Here is an 18,419-nt window from a genome sequence, read left to right as displayed (position 1 = left end):
AATTAAAAGATTGGAATTGGAAAAGATTAGAAATATGCTTATTGGTGATGGGCTACTAGATTTATTAATTCATCAAACATTTATTTATTGTGTGTGCACAATGTACCAGAGACTACATTTATTATAACTTTTATATACTCTTATTATAATTATTAATCTGTTTAGTTCTTCAAATTTACAATTAATTTATAATGCACCACGAAACTTGCCTTTCTTGCATCCACAGGCATAAGGGAGAAGACTGTCAGCACCTGCTTTCCCAAGCACATCTCAAAGTACTTCCTGAGGGTTGAGTACCAAATCCAGTCTGCATATAAGAGTGAAACTTATTTAACCAATGAAGATAAAAAATGAAAGTTTCTTTTTACTGCTAATGTTATATATTTTTCTGCATTTCAGGAAATCAAATCGATGAAGAAAAAAATGAGTGAGCTATGTATTGACTTTAACAAAAATCTCAATGAGGATGATACCTTCCTGGTATTTTCCAAGGCTGAACTTGGTAAAATTCTGTTATTTTTCTAGATCAAAGTATATAACTTAGGCAAATAATGTCACCTCACAGATTGCCATGCTTTCCAGACAGAAAACTTAAATCAGAGTTCAAAATATTCTTTTAAAAAATCATGCAATTCCTATCCCCATCACTCCTCCTACAGAAACAACAACTGAAGCAGCCAAAATTAGGCTTTAGGCTAATAAGAATGTAAACTATTTCTAGAGACAGTCCAGAGGAGATTTCATAATTTTTCCCCATAATCTTTTTTAGTAACTTATGCTGATATTTAATAGCCTTCAGAGCCTTGAACTTTTTTTCTACCTTGCAGTGTCCCCTGCATTGTCACTTAAACTAATCTCTTACTCTGTTCTGGGTCTTCCTTGGCTTAATTTTTTTCTACTCTTCATGAAAATGCCATCTGTTTAGGTGCACTGAAGCCTATTCATAGTTTGAATTACCATTTCCTAAGCCACCTGGCCTCTCACCACCACTCCCATTCCAACAAAATCAAAATTATAATATAGGGATTGTCATATTTTACTTGAATTTCAATTACTCTACCAAATTCCTAGAGCTACTTAGAGGCACCATGCCAATGCTAAATAAACTAGTAGTGAGTGGAAAAAGTGATGTATGAGAAAATGATTTTTTGCAGGTGCTCTTCCTGATGATTTCATTGACAGTTTAGAAAAGACAGGTGATGACAAGTATAAAATTACCTTAAAATATCCACACTATTTTCCTGTCATGAAGAAATGTTGTGTCCCCGAAACCAGAAGGAAGATGGAAATGGCTTTTAATACGAGATGCAAAGAGGTATTATACATTTGTCTTTCTTTTCTTTTTAATAGAAGATTTTAAGGAAGAGGTTTGCTTTGTTTACCAATATTGAATTCAGCTCAGTGGCAATATTCTTATTTGTGTATACATCGCACCTTCTAATTCCCCAGGACTATAAGACCTTTAGGTTTGGCTCAGTGGAGCCTGCTTTGTATGGCCATAGACTAAACTGTTCTGATAAAAATAGAATGGGTGTCATAAACTAGAAGTTGTATTCCTTTCCCAAGTCAGCAGTACAAGGCTGGTAAGGTATCTTTCCTTCTATAACAATTGACTTCCAACATCATTCCTGAAAATGATTTTTCCCCAGCCTATTGAGAAGGTGGGAGAAAGACAGTATAGGCCAGGACCTAGAAGCAACTGACATCAACTCCATTCACATCCCATTAATTGACATTTCATCCAGTAGCTGTATCTAGATCCACAGGAAGCTGAGATGTAATCTTTTGTTGACAAACATTTGCTCAGCTTAGAGGGTTTTATTATTAAAAGGAAGTAGAAATGGATTCTTAGCCAACCAGCGTATTCCACCATTGTCTGTTTCTCTAGCTACTTGAGTAACCATGAACACCCTTTTTTTCATAGAACCATTTGTCAGTTCCCATCCAGTTATTGCCTTGAGCTCGAAGATCAAGATCTCTGTGGGACACACAGTTCTTTTTTTTTTTTTTTTTAGAATTTTTAATATTTATTATTTAGTTTTTGGTGGACACAACATCTTTGTTTGTATGTGATGCTGAGGATCGAACCCGGGGCGCATGCATGCCAGGCGAGCACACTACCGCTTGAGCCACATCCCCAGCCCACACACAGTCCTTCCTAGTGATAGCTTCCCATGATCTAGCAGTCTATGAAAGTAAGACATTTCACCATCTACCTCACCCTGCTATAAATAAATAAATAAATAAATAAAAATAAACAGCCCTCCCATTTGGAAAAGGAAAGAATGAGAAACAGCAGTCACAGCAGTTTTCAACAACTGTTTGACAGAAATTAGGATTCCATGCTCTGGTGAAGTTCCTTGGATTTATTTGGGTCTGCCTTCTCCGAGTATTCCTTTATCAGTGGTACTCCATGGTCTCAAATTTTGCCTGCAGGGCGTTCTTTCGTGACTGTTATCTTCCATGACCATATCTTAAGGTACTGCTAGTTCCAGTATGAAATGTATGCTAGTGCCAGTTTGAAGAGTTAGGATTGCTTTATTAGTCAAATAACCACACAACTAGGCCAGGCCTTATATCATCCTGGTAATAAAATTCCTTCAGAAACTTAAGTTTCTCATCTGTTTTCTTCCATAATAACTATACCAAATATTGCTTTTGACCATAATTCCTACCAGATCTTACATGCTGACTTGTGTATTTTGTCCATCCTTCTCTTCTTCAATTTAATGGAGTCTGCTTTGGAGCCTTTCGAAAAGCAGGCTTAAGAAGGAAGGCAGTATTCTCAAACTAATCTCTGCAATTCAGTCACTCCAAGTGACATTCTTTCCTCCTGATGTTAGAAACAGAGCAAGTGGCTTTTCTAGCCATTTGAAACCCATATTATAGACCACAGCAGAACCTTCCTTAGCAAAATTTTTTTCCTTTTATTTTTGTAAATTGGTCAATACTCACATGAGCTCACCTCTCTCATTTGATCCTCTCAAAAGCAACGTATACCAACAAATATGCCAACATTGTTAGTTTTCCCAAACAGTTTATTTGGAGCTAAGACTTAGTAGGTGCATGGCTTGCTTCTACGTTATAGCAAACAACAGTTTTAACAAATGTTCTTTGTGATATAATAAGGACCACTAGCTTCCCAACCTGGGTGAATGCAGAAGCCTCACTTCCATTCTGGTACATTTTTTCATTTTGTTATAGCAGCATCTTGTTTCTGCCACTAGTCTCTGTATGTCAAGGTACAGACTGAGCAACTTTACAGAGGTCAATCAAAATCATAGTGACCCAAATAAGATCAAAGTTATTTCTTTTCAGAAAGTAGATTAGAGGTTACCAGGAACCCTGAGCAGTTTTTGTTAAGGGTTATAGCATTTCTATTTAAGATAAATGAATATAATTAATGCCACTAAATTGGAAATTGGATACTTAAAAAATGGTTAAAGTACAGCCAGGAGTGGTGGTGCATGCCTGTAATACCAATAGCTAGGGAAGCAGGAATGCTTTTAACTATAATGCATCTGTAGTTAAAATGGCAAATTTTTATGCTTTTTATATTTTACCACAGTAATGGTTTAAAAACAAGTTCAAGGCCAGCCTTGACAACTTAGTGAGATCCTATTTCAAAATAAAAAAATAAGAAGGGTTGGGAATGTAGCTAAGTTGTAAAGCAATCCTGGGTTCAATTCTCAGTACTGCAAATACACATATATATTTATATTTAACATAACATATGTAATATATAGAGTATACATACTACATATAGTATGTTTTATGTTATATATTTGCCACAATTTTTTAAAGGTTTATTTCTTTGTAACGTACTGCCATCCTCAATATGTGACTTCTGAAATCATTGTTGTTACCTTCCTTTCACAACTAGCAAGGCAAGCATCTATAAAGAGATGACCCACCTGGGCATGATGGTGCATGCCTATAATCTCAGTGACTCAAGAGGCTGAGGCAAGAGGATGGCAAGTTCAAAGCTAGCCCCAGCAACTTAGTGAAGCCCTCAGCAACTTAGCAAGATCCTGTCTCAAAATAAAAAATAAAAAGGGATGGGGATGTGGCTCAGTTATTAAGTACCCCTGGGTTTAGTCCTCAGTACTAAAAAAACAAGAGAGAAAGATAACCTAGAAATTTCACTCATCATCTCATTTACATTCCATCGTCCCATTAAGTTTTGCATGGCCACAAGTAGATTTAGGATGGGTAGCTGGGTAACCATGTGTTTATCAAAAACTGTTAATAAAAGGAAGAATGAGAGAATAGGTGTTGGAAGAAATTTGACAATCTGAAGAAAAGATCTGGGGAAATGAAAAAGATGAAAGAAGAATTCAAACTAGAATTATAGTATGTGTACATCTCTTATCTATGCTTCCAGATTCTAAAATACTATTAACAGGTAATTATATAGGGTTTGCTCTTATGTCAGACATTTTTCTAAGTACTTTACCTATATTCTTATTTGAATCTTCACGTTCACCCTATAATGAGATGAGAAAAGTGAAAGATGAGAGAGCTGAGCCTCAGAAAGGTCAAGGGATTTGTGCAAGGTCAAACAGCTAGGAAGTGGTGGAGCCAAATTTTGAATCCAGGTAATCTGACCTCAGGTCTTCCTAGAAATTGGTCCATAAATAATTTGCTGATTTGATTATTAGAATTGGTTTTCTTATGACATATATTTACTTCTAGGAGAATTACTTTTCCTTTTATTATTAAAAAAATCAATACATTTCTAAGAGAATTAAAATATAGAAAATATGTATCTACTTGTATCTATTTGGGGGGAAAAAATCCCTGAAACATTTTTAAATGTTGAGTTCTATGGTGTGTTAGTCTGTTTGTACTGCTATGACAAAATACCACAAATTGGGTAATTTAAAAAAACAAGAAAATTTATTTTCATAGTTCTTAAAGCTGACAAGTCCAAGATCAAAATGTTGACTTCAGTGTCTGGAAGGGTGCTTCTTGCCATCTGCTCACATGAGAAGGGGGAAGCATGCTGCTCTTCAAATGATAGAAGGGCAAAAATGGCCTACACCTGTTCCTTCAGCTCTTTATTTGGCACTAATCCATTCATGAATATAGTGCCCTCATGACTTTGGCACTTCCAAAATGACCCCACCTCTTCATATCACAACACAGATTTTCAGCGTATAAATTTTAGGGGAACATTCAGATCATAGCATGTGACATTAACTGTGTTTACATTATTCTGCAGCCATCACCATCATCCATCCGCAGAACTTTTCTGTGCTCCCTAACTGAAACTCTGTGTTCATTAAACACTCCTCCCCATTCTCCTCTGACCCCGGATGCTGACAACAACCATTCTGCTTTCGGAGTCTATAAATTTGCTCTGGGAACCTCATATAAATGATATCATGTATCTTTTTGTGAGTGGCATATTTCACTTACCATAATATCTTAAAGGTTCATCCATGTTGTAGTGTGTCCTTCCTAAGACTGAATTATATTCCATTGTGTTAAATGCCACATTTTGTTCATGTATTCATCTGTCAGTGGACACTTGAATTGCTTCCATTTTTGGCTATTGTAAATGATGCTGCTATAAATGTGTGTAGAAATATCTCTTTGAGTCTCTGCTTTCAATTCTTTTGTATAATATGTACTCAGAAGTGAAATTGTGGATCATATGGTAATTTTGTTTAATTTTATGAAGAATATAATTTTCCACAGCAGCTGTACCACTTTACGTCCTCATCAGCAATGCACAAGGGTTTCAATTTCTTTACATCCTTGAACATATATATACATATATATATACACACATATACATGTACACTCATATATCTATACTTTAATGCCACATGCTATACATACAGTAGTCATACCAATGCATCTGTAGTTAAAATGGCAAATTTTTTATGCTTTTTATATTTTACCACAGTAATGGTTTAAAAACATTTGACAGTTTTGCAAACCTCAAAATATAACAACTCTTCTTTTAGTTCTTTGGTCCACTTATTATCTTTTGGTTTTGCTGTTGTTTATTCCTAGGAAAACACCATCATTCTGCAGCAGCTACTGCCACTGAGGGCCCAAGTGGCCAAGCTACTTGGCTACAATACACATGCTGACTTTGTCCTTGAAATGAATACTGCCAAGAGTACAAGCCGTGTGACAACCTTTCTCGGTCAGTTGTTCTTCTTCTTTAAAAAAAAAAGGGGGGGGGGTATATGGTTTCCATTTCTTTTTTTTTCCCCCTGATTTTTTGCTATGTCATGTCAACTTAAGGTCTCGAATCAAATATTTCTTTGAGGATATCCAGGTTTTCTTTCACTCAAGAGAAAATCATTGAACACCTCTTCTATTAGATACTGTACTTATTCTAGGGGCTTCTCATGGTTTACATTACTGTGACATTACTATTATTTTTCATTCTATCTTGCATGTTGTTTGAAATTTTTATACTGATTCCATCTAAACAGTATTAGCCCATTGCATTTATTCACTGCCACTAGGTATTTAGTAGTTACAGTTTGGCTACTTATGAATTTGCATGAAATAAGCTGACAGATATGATATAAATGGAAACAACACATATTTTTATTTTTTAGTTGTAGTTGGACACAATATCTTGTATTTTTTATGTGGTGCTGAGGATCGAATCCAGGGCCTCGAACGTGCTAGGCGAGCGCTCTACCACTGAGCCGCAATCCCCAGCCCCAAAACAACATATATTTTAAAAAGTAAACATTTTATGCTCCAGAAACCATTTGTCAATGTATGAAGGTAATATAAAATAATATACATCAAAACTATTACCTAAAAGCTATATTCACATTCATTTTAAGTCATTTTTTCATTAAGCTTATACAAATCATGGCTCTTATGTCCATGATATTTAGTCTCTGGAACTCTCTAACTTACCTGTCCTCTCAGTCTTAATGTCCCCATTCCAACCATCATTATTTTTCTCTTTCATCTTAGTGAAAATGGTTGAATAATTCAGACACAATAAAGATATTATTATTTTTTGTTATTATATCTCTAATCTGAATTAACCATAGTATGATTTATTTTGTACTTTCCCCACTAACCCCTTCAAACTTTATTCACCTTCAGTAACATTCCAAATTATTTCATCTGTTGTTTTGAAATCCTTTTATTAACTTAATTAGGTTGGAGAATGATGTGTTAAAATCAGCCATATATGTGTTAAAATCCACCATAGATGGATTATGTATTCCACAAACGATATTTATTATTATATAGTTTATTAATTGGGGAGTCATTTATGAAATAATTACCTAGTATTAGGCATGACAGATTATTATCATACTAAGTGGTAGGATTATAGAAAGGCATATGACTAGTCCTTGCTTCAATGGTTTTTCTACCTAGTAAATGTAACAGGGATGTGAGCAGGTAATTGCCATATAGTCCAATGCATGTTATACAAGAGGATGGTTCAAGGACTTAACAGGTTTGTTGAGGTTTCCTTTAATAGTGACTACATATGCTGAAATTTCTCCTTCACACATCTTATTAACTTAATTCCTTTAAGGTTGTTTTCCCTCTAATTTGAAATTGGCTTATTCTCAAGTGAATTGTCCTGTTGCTGCCTGCATTTATATATTCTCTCACAAGCTGTGCTAGTTAGCTTTCTGTCACTGTGACAAAATACCTGAGAAAATCAACTTAAGGAAGGAAAGGTTTATATGTTCTTTCTGGGCCTGTGTTGAAGAGCATCATGGTGAAAGGTGGCACAAAGCTGCTTACCTTATGGCAGCCAGAAAGAAAGGAAGGGTTGGGGTGCAAGGAGAATGAACACATAAGAGAACACATAAGAGGGAGGGGCTAGGTACAAAATATATCCTTCAAAAGCCTTCCCCCCATGACCTACTTCCTCCAATTAGGCCCCACTCCCTAAAGATTGTGCCACCTTCTTATAGGACCATAGGCTGGCAAACAAGCCTTTAGCACATAGCCTTTGGGCAGCATTTCAGATCTAAAACTTAACAGGCCTAATCAAAACTATATCTCTTTGTATCCTCTCTGAGTGTCCTCCTTTTTCTTCACGGCATTTCTCAGACTACTGCCTCCATCTCACAGCGTGGGGCAACCTCTAAACTCCCATGTCCCTCGCAAACCCAAGCATACTTTTATCTTAACATATGTAACAAACTGTGAAAAATAAATATAGAAGCACATACTCATTTAGCCAAATAAAAAACAAGTAGTTAACAGTTGAAGATAGTAAATAAAGCATGGTGCCCAGAAGTTTCTCCATCAAAAATGTAGAATTGCTCTATCCAAATCGTCCTCCTTCATAGGAATGGGCAATGAGAAACTAAACCCGTGGCTGTCAGATATGTTGAGCAATTTCTAGATAATACTGACCACAGATCACATCTGGTTTGTTTCCCTTGGCTTTCTTAAAAGCTTAATCTCACTGAAGAATAATCATGCACACGAGTTTAGTGTCACTATTACTTTGCTCCCTGAATCACATCCTTGAGTTAGAGTTCTTTGAGGTAAACCTCACCTTTGTTGGTGCTCTCAGGAAGTCATGGTCAGGTTTTGGTGGTGCTCAAGGAAAAAAGGGAGAGTCGTTAATCACCCTAAGGAGTAAAATCTGCTGTCATAATAGAGCTTTCCTTCTTCCTTCCTTGCTGGTTTCTCATGTTTAGCACCATGTTAACACATTGGCAGTTTGGATGAATGGGCTTGCTCCAGAGAGCAGTAGACCACTAACTTTTCCCATTCCTTCACAGATGACTTAAGCCAGAAATTAAAACCCTTGGGTGAGGCAGAAAGAGAGTTTATTTTGAATTTGAAGAAAAAAGAATGTAAAGAGAGAGGTTTTGAATACGATGGAAAAATCAATGCCTGGGATCTACACTACTACATGACTCAGACAGAAGAACTCAAATACTCCATAGACCAAGAGTCCCTTAAGGAGTACTTCCCTATCGAGGTGGTCACTGAAGGCTTGCTGAACATCTACCAGGAGTTGTTGGGACTTTCCTTTGAGCAAGTGACAGATGCTCATGTTTGGAATAAAAGTGTTACACTTTACACTGTGAAGGATAAAGCTACTGGAGAAGTGTTGGGACAGTTCTACTTGGACCTGTATCCAAGGTACTGAGGATCATATTGCTGGAATTTAGGGATTCAGCTACTACTCAGTTTAAGACTCCTCCTTCCACATTTCCCACGAGTGATTCTTAGTGGAGGTGTTAAAAATGTGGGTTTTCATCACTTACTGGGCAAGTAACCTAATTTTTCTGTGCTTTACTTTTCTTACCTATAGTATAGAATCCGATAAAATGGGAATCCTTGTGGCATCTGCTTTGTAGGGTTATTGTAAAAATCAAGTTGATTAGTTACCTCCAAAGCATTTGGAAGACTTCCCAGCATATAGCAAGAGCTTTTACATATACTGGGGGCTATCATCATCTATTGTGTGCACTGCATTTGTTGAATTTAAAATTGACTCTAAAGATGTTGTATTATTTGGGTAGTCTGTTTTCCAGTCCTCTTAAATCTATGACCACTCCCTTCAGTCTGGCTAGGAGGCAGCACAAAAATAGTAGGAATAGCAAAATCTTTGTAGTCAATTAAACTTGAGTTTGAATGCTTGAATGACATAAACTCATTGACACTTTGCTTCTAGTAGAGAACTGATAATCCCTTTACAGAGTTGTTTGTGCATTAAAGACTACATATGCAAATTGCCCAGCCCAGCTGTCAATCTGTGATAAGAATGTAAAACATTATCATCATTTTTTTAACATATGGCAAATGGACTCCATGATCTTCTGTCAGACACAAAGGTTTTAGATCTCTTTCTCCCTAGATGAAATTATAAAACAAAGCCAACCTGTCACAATTACTAATTCATTTTACTAAATAGACCAAAGGAAATTGTAGCATCCCTCTAGTTCACTAACATATAAATTTGTAGGCCACTGACTGGAAGGGGCTGGGTACCTGTGCCATCCAGTTGACAAGCATAGGGGTCCTTAGGCATCTAGATTATCCCAGAGCTTTATGGATTTACTTTCACTCATGATGTGACCTAAAAATAAAACCATGTCAAATGTAGATGGGTCTACTTTTAATTAAAAAGTGTCCAACTACAGTTTTAAGTGAAGAATTCTTTGAGTGGTAAACCTCCAACATTGGAATCTCCTATCACTATCCCAATAATCTCTCCAGTGTCAGCGTAATAATTCTTGGTACCTCATCCTGCTGTCTCTCTGAGACAGAATTGGTTTCTTTTGTTCTGAGAAATCTGGTCATTGCTACCAGCACTTTGGTATCGATACCAGAGAATAGTCTTTGGTGAGGGTAGTGACCATATTAATATTTATTTCCTGTCCCCTTATATTCTCCCTTCATAACAGTGAGAGAAAGTAACTTGTTTCATTTGTCAGACCAAAAAAAGAAAAAGATAGTGGGAATAAGTTTTTAAAAGACTGTTTGTTTCTTTCTTTAAATCACATTTCTGTTTTTATTCATCAATACTGAGATTCTCAAACAAAACAAACACAAAAAATCCTGATGGTTATTTCAACATACGATCACCAGGTAAGGACTTTTATTAGTCAGCATAATTTTATAAATAAAATTAGGAAAGGCCTTATCTTGGAATAAGGAAACCTTTGAAATTAAATAAATCCATATTTTTTAAAAAGAAAGATTAAAATTCCTCAAAATATCACTGATTTTAAAATTACTAGTCTTTGATTTCAAGCTAAAGTTTTAAAAATTCTTCAAAGATTTTTGGGAAAAATTACTCACCTATTATCTCTCCATTGCAGTAACACCCATTTCATTCTCAAACCAGGTATATACATTGTTTCACAATACAGCAGGAGGTATAAAACTAGCAGAATAAGGGTTCCCATATTCTGTAATTTTTCCACTTAATAAAATATTTTTAAATTCTATTTGCCTATTTATACACTTCTAAATCATGACATAAAATCTTTGCAGGAACACTGATCGGGCCACTGAATACACAGAGGCTGAGCTGGCTGAAAATTTTAACAAATTCAATGCCCAGTTTCTGGTGTATATGTCCATAAGTTCTGTCTCCCTCTGCCTTCCTTCTCTTCTGGTGTCCTATTTGCTCCTAGCTCAGCCTTGACAGAGTTCTATTTTTATATAAGCATTTAATATAAGTAATAAAGTTTGATCCAACAATACTTTTAAGTTGTATCCCACACAGTTTGGTGTATTGTACTCTTGTTTTCATTCCAAAAAAAAAAAGTATGTTTTACAATCTCTTGTGATTTTTCTCTTTGACCCATGCATTAACATAAACATGTATGCTTTAAGTTCTAAGTATTGGAGATTTTTCTAAAGATCTTTCCCATTATTTCTAGCTAGGGTTTGTTGTTTTGTTTTGTTTTTTGATTGGAAGATATACTTTGTATCTATTCAGTTCTTTTAAACTCCTATGATTTATCTTATGACCAACCTTGGTGAATGTTTCATGTGCACTTGGAAAGAATGTTTATTTTGGTATTTGTTGGTGGAGTGATCTATAAATATCAACTAGATAAAATTTATCAGTAGTGTTGTTAAGATCTTCATCCTCACTGATTTTTTTTTTAAAATTTGGTCTGCCTGTTCTATTACTGAGAGAAAGAGAAAGTCTCTATATTTGCAGATTTGTCTATTTCTTCTTCAGTTCTATCAGTTTTTGCTTCATGTATTTTAAAATTTTTTTTAGGATTGTTATAACTTTTTAGGATTTTATTCCTTTATCATTACATATTGTCCCTTGTTGTCTTGACTAATATTCCTTGTTCAAATCTCTACTTTTTACTTAAAGTAGGCCTCCCATATAGATAATATGTAGTTGGAGCTTGTTTTGTGTGTGTGTGGGGGGGGAGGGTGTATGGTGCTGAGGATTGAACCCAGGGCCTTTCTCATGCGAGGCAAGCTCTCTACCACTGAGATATACCCCCATCCTTCCTTTTTTCCATATTTTTTAATTGGTGCATTATAGTTATATATAATGGTGGGATTTGTTGTTACATGTTTGTACATGCACACTGTATAACAATTTGGCCAGTATAATTCTCCAGCATTTCTCCTTTCCCTCTTCCCCCACCCCTTTGTACCCTTTCTTCTACTCTACCGATTTCCCTTCAATTTACATGATCTTTTTAAATTTTGAGATAAACTTAAGTTTGCCCAGCCTGGCCTCAAACTTGAGATGCTTCTGCCACAGTCTCCCAAGTAGTTCGGATTACAGGTCTGCACCACCGTGCTCCCTGAGCTTGCTGTTTTTTAATCCTCTTGGATCATCTCTTTTAATTAGTGCTTATACCAATTGCATTTATATTGCATGCTTAGAATATTCACATTTAATATAATTATTGATATGATAATATTATGCCCTATTTGTGTGTGTGTGGTACTGAAGATTGGACACAGGGGTGCTCTGCCTCTGAGCTATAAACTACATCCCCATCCCTTTTTATTTTGAGAGAGGGCCTCGCTAAGTTCTTGAGGCTTGTTTTAAACTTGTGCTCTCCTGCCTCAGCCTCCCAAGTCACTGGGATTACAGGTTTGTACCATGTCACCCAACTTTTACAGTTGTTTCTACATGTTCCATCAGTACTTTATTTTACTATTGTGTGGTCAGAGAGGGATTAAATCCAGGGCTTCTTGAGTGCTGTCCAAATGATATTTCCAGCCTCCATCTGTAGTTTTTCCTCACTTTCCTGCCTTTTGGTGGTTAGTTAAGGACTTCTATTTTAATTTTTTTTAGATGTTGATAGGCCTTTATTTTATTTATTTATATGTGGTGCTAAGAATCAAACCCCGTGCTTCACACATGCCACGCAAGGGCGCTACCACTGAGTCACAGCCACAGCCCAAGTTAAGGATTTTTTATGGTTTAGTTTTATTTACACAATTGATATATTATTTATATCTCTTTTAAAAACTTTGTTAATGGCTACCGTAGGGTTTATAATATACATCTTTGATTAATTAGGAATTGTCTTCAAGTAACATTGTACTACACCTGACATGGAATACAAGGAACTTAAGGATATATTTCTAATTTCTCCTTCTTCTCATTTATGCCATTGTTGGCCTACACAGTACTTTTACATAAACACCCAACACATTCCTAATGTTATTGCTTTAAGTAGTCCTTTATTATTCAGAGAAACTAAAAATAAATACATTTTACATGTATCTTCATCTATTCCATTTTAACACTTTTCATTTCTTTGTAGATCCAAGTTTTGGACTAGTAACTTATCCCCTCTGTCTGAAGAACTTCCTTTAAAATGTCTTCCAGTTCAGAGCTGAGCATGGTAGTGCATGCCTTAATCCCAGTAACCCAGAAAACTGAGGTAGGAAGATTGCAAGTTCAAGTCCAACTCAACAACTTAGCAAGACCCTGTCTCAGTATTTTAAAAGTTCTGGGGATGTGCTCATTAGTAAAATAATTCAATCCTCAGTAACAAAAATAAATAAATAAATAATGTTTATAAAGCCTCATCAAGCAACCATGGTCTGAAACTATGACCCAAAATAAACCTTTTATCCTTCTTTTAAAAAGGGGGGGTGGGGGGCGCTGGGGCTGGGGCTCAGCAATAGAGTGCTCACCTAGCACATGTGAGGCACTGGGGTTCAATCCTCAGTACCACATAAAAATAATGAATAAAATAGAGGTATAAAAAAAGGAAAAGAAACTATTAAAAAAAATTTTTAAAAAGGTCTAATCATTCAAGCGTATTGACACTGTAATGTTTTAAATTTTTGTCTGTCTGAAAAGTATTTTTCTAGAAGATTTTTTATACGACTTTTTTTTTTCAGTTGGACACAATACCTTTATTTTGTTTATTTATTTTTATGTGGTGCTGAGCATTGAACCCAGCACTTCACAGGTGTGAGGCAAGTGCTCTACCACTGAGCCACAACCCGAGCCCCTTATACAGGTGTTTTCTTTCAGTCCTTTAAGGATGTTACTCTGCTGTCTTGTGACTTGTATAGTTTCAAATAAGAAGTCTGTTGTATAGTTTCAAGTAAGAAGTCTGTTGTATAGTTTCAAATAAGAAGTTTGTTGTATAGTTTCAAATAAGAAGTCTGTTGTGATTCTTGTCCTTCTGTACATACTATGCTTTTTTCTTTTGACTGCCTTCAAGATCCCCTGTTATGGCTGGAGTTGTGGCTCTGTGGTAGTGTTTGCCTTGCATGCATGAGGCCTGGGTTTCAATCCCTAACACCAGTGGTACAGCAGATAAGAGCCTCTGTTTACCACTAATTTTGGGGCAGCTTCAATATATTTATGGTGGTGTGCTTTATCCTTCTTTGAGTTTTTTCTACCTGTGGTTTGGTGTCATTAATTTTAGAAAACTCTTGAGTATTATTTCTTCAAATGTTTCTTCTTTTCTCTCTTTCTCCTTCTAAGATCCCAGTTACACATATAGAATATCATTTGACATTACCCTGTGACTCTTGATGCTGTGTTCTGTTTTGTTTTCATCATACTTTTAAAATTTTTTTTTATGTTAGGGTAATTTATTTTTTGGTTCAGTGATTATTTCCTTGACTGTGTCAAGCCTGCTTAATGAGTTTGTCAAAGGCATTCTTCATCTCTGTTACTGTATTTTCCATTTCTAGCATTTGTACTTGATTCTTTCTTACAATTTTCAGCTTTCTGCAAAAATTATTCATCTAAGCTGGGCATGGTGGTACAAGCCTGTAATCCCAACAATTTAGCAAAATCCTAAGCAATTTAGCAAGACCCTGTCTCAAAATGAAAAGTAAAAAGGGCCAGGATGTGGCTCAGTGGTTAAGCACCCTAGGTTCAATCCCCAGTACTAAATATATATATGTATATATGTATCTCCGTCTGATGATATATAGTATCCACTGTTTCCTCCTTTTAACATACTGATCTGAGTTAAACACTCTGATTGCTCCAACATCTTTGTCATTTCTGAATCTGGTTCTCTTGTTTGCTTTGCCTCCTGATAGTATATTCTTTTTTCCTTTGCATCTTTGTACTGCATTACTATTTTTTGAAAGCCAGACATTTGTATAGGATAGTAAAGGTTGAGGGAAATAGCTATATGTCTAAAAATAGCCACATATTTTCTTCTGTGAGACTTTTAATATGAGGGTTTGACTCATTTAATAACCAAATTAGGTTTGACTACTAAATGCTGCCATGATTAACCTTGATAAGCTACAGCTTCAGTTTCCTCTGTCTTGTGTTTAGGATGGGGATTGATTTACCAGGGTTTTCTCGGTGTCTGTTTTAACCTCAATATTAAGGCTTCCCTTCGTGCTCAGTCTTAATCACAAAGTGAGCTCTGTGTCCGTGAGTCTTAGGAGTTGCTTCACCCTTGGCTGTAGGTCTGCACCCATGATGTATTTCTGCCCTTTCTCCAGGGGTGGAGGCTTTTTTTCTGTTCCCTTTTCTAGCTGGCAGTGGATTTTCACCACAGCTCTAAAAACAATAGGATTCATTGCCCTTCTCCTAGAGCTTGGAGGCTTTCGTTCTGTAGGAGAGGTGAAGAGGACCCAAAGAGAACCTCCTGCCCTTATCACAGCAGCCTTTGCTTTCTCAGGGCTATCACCCTGCCCCTTGCCTCTGTTGTGTGCACTCATTGAGGTCTTGGAGAAGTCTTGCAAATGGATGCAAAATTTCCCTTGTCTCTAGTAGTTCCCTATTGAGGCTGACCTACCATTAACCTTTAGCAATTTGCTAAAACTTCCTCTTACTAATATCTTCAGTGTCTATCCTAGGTTTAAAAAAAAAAAAAAAAAAAAAAAAAAAAGCTTGCTGTCTTCCTCTCTCCTTGGAGGCACCATTCCTAGATTGTGGGTTAGTTGGTTGCCCATCAACCTCATTTCTCTGAAGGGTTCAAGAAAAGCTGGGATTTGCAGATTGTCCAGCCTGTCATTGTTGTTGTACAAACAGGAGCAGTCCTTTCCAGCTGTATGTCTAACTAGGAAGCTGGGAAAACTTTTTTGTTGTTGTTTGTTTTAATTTGCATGGCATCAGCAGTGGGTACAGGTTGGGGGGAAAGGAAATAAGAGTCACTAAGAAAATATAGTACAGAGAAAAAAATACAAATAAGAAAATCAAAACTGGGCTGGGGTCATGTATGGCTCAGTGGTAGAGCGCTTGCCTGGCATGTGTGAGGCACTGGGTTTGATTCTCAGAACCACATATAAATAGATAGATAGATAGATAGATAGATAGATAGATAGATGAATGACAACAACTAAAAAATAAAAACAAAAAAGCTCTCCAAACCTGAATGCTATTCTTCTCACTTTCCCACCAGCAAAAAAGAAAAAAACCTACGCTTAGACTGTGGTTTAATGGCATTTAGCTTTTGGAGAGACCATCATCACTCCAAGAATAAATGACCTCATAGTATAATTTATACTTTTTCCCAGGCTAATTAAAAGCACTCTATTTCCAAAAGCCCTGTCTTGTTTATAAAAGAAGCTCATTTAATTGTGACTACTGAGTCTTCCCTCCTCAAATAAAAGGAAAAACCTTCTTTTCTGGAGTTTAGTATTTTAGAAATTTTAGTTAGAAGGAAGAAAACTACCTAGTCAGTCAAACTGTATCTTTTATTTTAAATTTGCTTCAATATTATGTAATGTTTAGTATCTGTATCTGAAGAAGAAAAGTAGGGGCTTATTAAAATAACTTGGACAGGGCAGTGGATATCGCTCAGTAATAGAGCACTTGACTAACATTGGTTCAATCCCTAGTATTGGGGGGGGGGGAAGACATTTACTGCCTACTAGGTGAAGTTTACATTCTTCATATATGAGCTTTTTCAACAAAAGAAATCTTAGTAATATAATCACCCAAAGTGATAGTGGGGTTATTGTTTGCTTGGTTTTCATTTTTTTCATTTTAGCAAAACAACCTGCTTTCTAAAAAGTGAATTCAGGGTTTGCAAGTGTTTTCTTCTGTTGAATATGGCTTAATGACTGGAGGAGGCCACACCAGTATTGTTGCTAGAGAAGCCTTCATTCCTCACCTCTGTGTGTCTGTGGTTCGCAGGGAAGGAAAATACAATCACGCAGCATGCTTTGGTCTTCAACCCGGCTGCCTTCTCCCTGATGGGAACCGGATGATGTCTGTGGCTGCCCTTGTGGTAAACTTCTCACAGCCAATAGCAGGTCGGCCCTCTCTCCTGAGGCATGATGAGGTGAGGACTTACTTCCATGAATTTGGTCATGTCATGCATCAGATCTGTGCACAGGTGAGTAATTTCTTTACCAATTTCTTTTTCTAGTCAATTAGTTGCTGTAATAATATAAACATGTGCAAGAATTTCGTAGGCCTGCAAAAACACAGTTTCCCTTATCATGCCCTCTTTCACAACCTAATTTTTCTCAGAGGTTAATCCACGAATGAAAGAGCTTTGTGAATACCCACTGTGGAGAAAGAAAGACGACCATCATTAGGAAGTGTTACAAATACTGTGCTCTTTTCTTTTAAGTTTTTTCTTCTCTGTAGGAATTTGCTGTAAACCTCACAGATAAATTGTGCTATAATCTGTCCCTTCTGCTTATTAACGGTTTTTTCAGTTTGGTGGCTTTTAGTCCTCTCAGGCCCCTTTACTCCTCTCCTAATAATAAATGTTTGTAACAGCTCCCTTATTAGCCTCAAATTTGAATCATAGACAATATACTAAAACCATGCAGAGAATTTTCCAGGAAACATTTGTGTACGTACAATGGATTAAAACTAATTTCTTTTCTGCTGAAAATGAAAAGTACATTTATTTCAAAAAAGAAAAAAAGAGGGCTGGGGATGTGGCTCAAGCGGTATCGCGCTTGCCAGGCATGCGTGCGGCCCGGGTTCGATCCTCAGCACCACATACAAACAAAGATGTTGTGTCCGCCAAAAACTAAAAAATAAATATTAAAAAAAAATTTTAAAAAAAGTACATTTATCTCTAGGCCTGGGTTTCATCTCTAGCAATAATAATTATAATAATAATAAAGTATATTTATGATCAACTTTGCAATACAGTCCATTTAACTAAGCTCAAACTATTCTAGTTGGAGCCTTCTGAACTTGCTAATGTTTAACTATTATTAACATGAAAATCTTTGGTCAGATATTTAGCCTAATAGTTTAAATACACTGATATTAACGGAAATGGAGGGACAGTTGTCTAAATTTGGAATCTGTGTCTATAAAAATAAACTTTTTAAGATAAATTTTTTAGTACAATCATTTATTTATTTATTTATTATTTATTTATTGGTACTGGACATTGAACCCAGGGGTGCTTAACCACTGAGCCACATCCCCAACCCTTTTTATTTTTATTTTATTGCTTAGAGCCTCAGTAAATTGCTGAGACTGGCCTTGATCTTGCAAACCTCCTGCCTTGCCTCACCAGTTGCTGGGATTATAGGAGTATACC

General features: G+C 36.2%; 1 protein-coding gene across 2 annotated transcripts in view; it reads left to right on the top strand.

The window, feature by feature from the left end:
- The window catches only part of Nln (neurolysin), a 104,531-nt gene that overhangs the window by 59,847 nt on the left and 26,265 nt on the right, over window positions 1-18,419 (top strand). For both annotated transcript variants that reach the window (XM_076857205.1, XM_076857206.1), the window contains 5 exons: window positions 400-502; window positions 1,155-1,315; window positions 6,025-6,160; window positions 8,745-9,111; window positions 17,042-17,243. In XM_076857205.1, coding sequence (XP_076713320.1) covers window positions 400-502; window positions 1,155-1,315; window positions 6,025-6,160; window positions 8,745-9,111; window positions 17,042-17,243 — 969 coding nt within the window. The remainder of the gene's footprint in view (window positions 1-399; window positions 503-1,154; window positions 1,316-6,024; window positions 6,161-8,744; window positions 9,112-17,041; window positions 17,244-18,419) is intronic.

This window comes from Callospermophilus lateralis, chromosome 5, assembly GCF_048772815.1.
Source record: "Callospermophilus lateralis isolate mCalLat2 chromosome 5, mCalLat2.hap1, whole genome shotgun sequence".
NCBI classification, from domain to species: Eukaryota; Metazoa; Chordata; class Mammalia; order Rodentia; family Sciuridae; genus Callospermophilus; species Callospermophilus lateralis.
Note: the sequence above shows the minus strand (reverse complement) of the source record. Positions and strands in the feature narration are given on the sequence as shown.